This window comes from Miscanthus floridulus, chromosome 5 (assembly GCF_019320115.1).
Source record: "Miscanthus floridulus cultivar M001 chromosome 5, ASM1932011v1, whole genome shotgun sequence".
NCBI lineage: Eukaryota > Viridiplantae > Streptophyta > Magnoliopsida > Poales > Poaceae > Miscanthus > Miscanthus floridulus.
The window spans coordinates 132,231,493-132,235,705 of NC_089584.1; the positions used below are offsets into that span (position 1 = coordinate 132,231,493).

The window sequence follows — 4,213 nt, forward strand, 5'->3', positions numbered from 1 at the left end:
TATGACGTCTTCTCTAATGTTATCCTTGATTAGTACCCGTCGTTGTAGGACTTTTTAACTTTCCTAGGTACATTAATTTTACGTATCTAGACATAGCGAAGAGCAAAAGCTATATATAAGTTATAGTAAATTACTACAATTTAGAATGGAGTAACATGGTACCCACCCTTTCAGTGCTGGTCCATCATTGTCGATTTCATATAACCGGCGATGATGGTGCCTGCCTGTCCATCACCGTTGGTTTTTTTTTTTTCTAAAACCAGCAGTGATAGGATCAACCGGCAGTGATATTTGGACTATGAATCGACAGTGATATTGGGTTATCATTGTCAGTTTTTGGCTAAAACCGGTTTGTGGCGACAGTGATATGTTGTACGAAAGACTTTATAACTTTCTCATATGATGTCCGATGAAGATGAACTTTATACCAAAGTTGTAGTACTCGATGAGATCTATAATTTTGGCTCAGTTTGCTTTGCTGAAAAGTCATGGCTGAAAGTACTGGTCGTTGATTTGTTGAGATAAAAACATGTTCGCTGAAATAGTACGGCTCATAAGACAAGCGAACATGGCCTTTGTAGTTTAAACTTTTTTGATTTGAGATCGTTTGGATGTCTAAATATACACCATAAGATTTTATAGTTAGGGGATGTTTAGGACTGCTCCGCAAACTTCACCGTGGAGCAGCTCCATAAAAAACTGGAGTTTGTGGAGGAGCTTAAAAAACTGGAGTTTATGGAGCACCACTTTAACTTCATAATTTTTCTCGAACAGTGTGCGTGGAGCTGAAACCGTTTGGTTATAAAATGTGGAGCGGAGCTGAAAAACGTAGAGCGGAGCAGTTCTAAACGCCCCCTTAATACCAACGGAATTCATATGCTCTATAGTTAGGTAAGTGTGTAGTGGTAGTTAAGGAACTTGTACAATCGAAACATAGATGTTGAAAAGTTATGTAATTTTGTGGTTCATAATTTTTTTATTTGAAGTTGATGTCTCTCTATTTGATTCGCAAGGTTTCATAGAAGTTAATAACAAATGAATGCACATGTTCTGTAGTCCTAAGTGAATGCGTAGTGACTAAAGTTGTAGATCAGAACAAGTTATGCAACTTTGTAATCGACAACTTTTTTCATTTGAAAAAAAACGAAAACCTATCTTCTTTTATTCGTGTTTATGCAGGAAAACAAAAAGGCTGCCCTTATAGCTATATCTATGTACCAGTAAAAACAAAGGGCAGTTTATACACACACAAAATGGATCAAACGTGCTAAATCTACTAATAGAACTCTAGAAGAATAGCGAGGGCACAATCATCTCAATTATTGCGTCGTATACACAGCCGAAGAATTTCGTGGCGGTCCAAAACAGAGGACTCGTGCTGCAGAGTTCGCACTGTGACACTTCCTCTTTTTCCTAACGTTTGCTGGACTGGAAAAGGGCACCGTCAGACATCAGTGACATCAGTGCAGGATCTGGCTCCTCTTCCCCGCATAGATTGCCAGGAGATACATCGCAAGACACCCGAACACTGTGCCGCAGGTGGTCTCCCAAAAGTTCAAGTTCTTGATCCTCGCCTGCTCATCCGTCTCCGGATCTTTCATGAGTTCAATATGGATGTTCATGCCAAACAAGCTCACGACCACGATGCCGGCAGTGACCACCACGGTCGCCGTCGTTAGCAGGACGCCCATTTGCAGTAGCTGGTTCTGCTTCTCGTCCAGCATTATGTTGATGTAATCCTCCGTGTCGTCCACGTATTCCCGGAGCTGTGGAATGCAATAGGCACAATATAGGTTACAAAAGCATGGTCGGAACAAGGACCATGGTAGCGATGTATTGTCACTAGACCATTCAGGATTACAGATACTTGCATCGTGTATTTTTCAGTGACTGGTCCAGCAGCGACTTTCTCAGCGCACTGCATTTATTTATCTTTAAGTTTATGTATAATTGACAGGATGATCACCATTTTCTTAATCTAAAAAAATGATCCACCATTTTGTCTTTGTTATGGCAAGGACAAAAGAGCACATCAAATTGAAATATTTGTTGCAATTTCCATAATTACCTTTTTTCTAGTAAGACATATTGCTATCTGCTCTTAAGTATCATCATTATTTTTTTGACCGAAGTAGTATCATCATTATTTGACCACCAATCCTCAAAGGAAACCATGTATAATACCAAAGCAATCTAATAGTGCAAAAATTAAATTAGGATAAGCTGTGAATAAGCAAGATGGAACATACATGGTACAGTTTGTTCAGCGTGCCGTCGATCTGCACGAAGTAGGCTTCAAGAAGCATTTCCAACTCTTCAACATCAGGCTTAACATAGGCAGAACTTTCACGGACAGTCTCTGTCTCATCATCACGATCTTCTTCCTCCCTGAATACAGTCATACAGGTAAGATTAAAATGAAAATAATGGGTGTGAAATAGGTTGTCGTTTCATCAATATATGTTTGTCAACATGTGCTTCTGCTCGGTAACATATCTTCCAAAAAAAAAAAAGATTTAGGAGTTTACTTCCTGTTCACATCCTAGCATCTACAGACGGGACTACATACTTCTCGTTCTCGTTGTGATCCGTGGATGCATCCTTATTTGAATTGACTGAGCCCAATGTCTCGGAGAATCCTCGGAACGTGAGTTTTCTTGTCAGATACATCTCAGACATATCCATGTCGTCGTCCAGCAAGTGCTCGATTTCATCCCGCACCTACCAAAGAGCATATGCCACACAACACAACCAGAACGTCAAATGATTAGATGTAACAACACGTCACTTCAAACTTTTGAACTAAGAACAGGACACCTGCTTAACCTTCTGCACGCGCCCTGAGACCGCAACCAATCGGTTCTTGATATTCCTGACGTGATCCAACTTCAGTCTGCTAACCTTGGAGGTCAGCTCATCCAAGGCTGGGTAAGCTTCCTTCTCGAGAGTCAGCGTCTAGCACCAATGTGAATTCATCCTCACAAACACGATTTGCAAAATTGATATAGAGATCTTGTGTAGGAAATATAGGATTTAGTGATGTACCTCACTTTCCAAGCATTTGCATGTGTGCTCGAGGCAGACCTCAAGCACCTTGAACTCGAAGGGAGGGATATCGACATTGCCAGCCCTGCAGAGCGCCACTGTTACCCCGTTTCCCTGATCCGTCTCTTTACTGAGCGCCACTGTTGGCCCGTTTCCCTGATCCGTCTCTTTGCTGCGATCAGTCTCTGAACTCGTGCTAGAGACGTCCTTCACAGGAACAGAGGACAATTTTGCAGAAACGTCACAAAGAGTTCATTAGCTCAACTGCAAAGGTCAGAGTTGCAATCTAGTGTTGTAGAACAGAACAAACTCGTCTCCGTCTGCAAGAAAGAAGAAAGGTTCGTACCGGAGACGAGAGGCGGGTGTGGAGGCTCTTTAGAAAGGGGACGAGGAGCGGGTTGCTGGAGTCCAGGACGAGCGCCTCGGCGGCCGTGACGATGACCTTGACGTGCTCGAGGTTGACGACGACGGCGCGTTCGCGGCCCAGGATAGTGGAGGGGGAGTCGAGGTCCGGGTCGAGCACGCGGAGGTCGCGCGTGGGCAGGCCCGTCATCTCCATGATCCGGTGCTTCCCCAGCTCCGCCACGCGGGGCTCCCCCGCGGCCGCGGCGTGCACCACCAGCCACTTCCGGGTCGCCGCCGCGCCCTTCCGCCGCGTCACGTGCACTGACGGCGGCAGCAGCTTGCGCTCCATAGCCCCCGCCCGCCGGCTGGTTCGTGGTCGCGGTCGTGGCTGGCCTAGGGCTGTGGGACTGTACTTTACCTGCCGCCGCCGCCGCCCACCGCGGAATCAGCCGATCAGCGGAGGCCTCGCTCGCGCAGTTGGTTAGTTCGTTGGGAGCGTGGAGGGCTGGGTCGGGTCGCGTCGTCGCGCTCGCTTGCTGAGGGCCCCGCGCCGCGAGGACGCGGTGCCACCTGGCGCTCGCGCGGCGTGGGCTCGTGGCCACGGATGTGGTGATGGGTGACCAGGCTTCGGTGGTCGTCGGTTTCAGAATTTCCGTGCGTTACGTGGGTTATTCCTGATGACCGTGACCGTTCTGGTGGGTTCAGTTTTCGATCAAGATCCGATGGGCGACGTAGAATTCAGTCTTGTTCTGTTAGTCAATCATAATATTAGTTCAATATAATCAATAATTCTAGTTTGAGAAATTGGGTTGTTGTTGGGCCT

The 4,213-nt window shown here is 45.9% G+C and overlaps 1 protein-coding gene across 1 annotated transcript; it reads right to left on the bottom strand.

Moving 5' to 3' along the window:
• Positions 1–1,143: 1,143 nt before the first annotated feature.
• On the bottom strand, positions 1,144–3,942 carry LOC136453652 (magnesium transporter MRS2-E-like). Its single transcript, XM_066454211.1, has 6 exons — positions 3,392–3,942; positions 3,046–3,252; positions 2,827–2,955; positions 2,570–2,721; positions 2,250–2,388; positions 1,144–1,766 (listed from the first exon to the last, which is right to left on the bottom strand). Exons 1-6 carry the CDS (start codon positions 3,737–3,739, stop codon positions 1,461–1,463), a joined length of 1,281 nt encoding a protein of 426 aa, XP_066310308.1. The 5' UTR covers positions 3,740–3,942; the 3' UTR covers positions 1,144–1,460.
• Between the last annotated feature and the right edge of the window lie 271 nt (positions 3,943–4,213).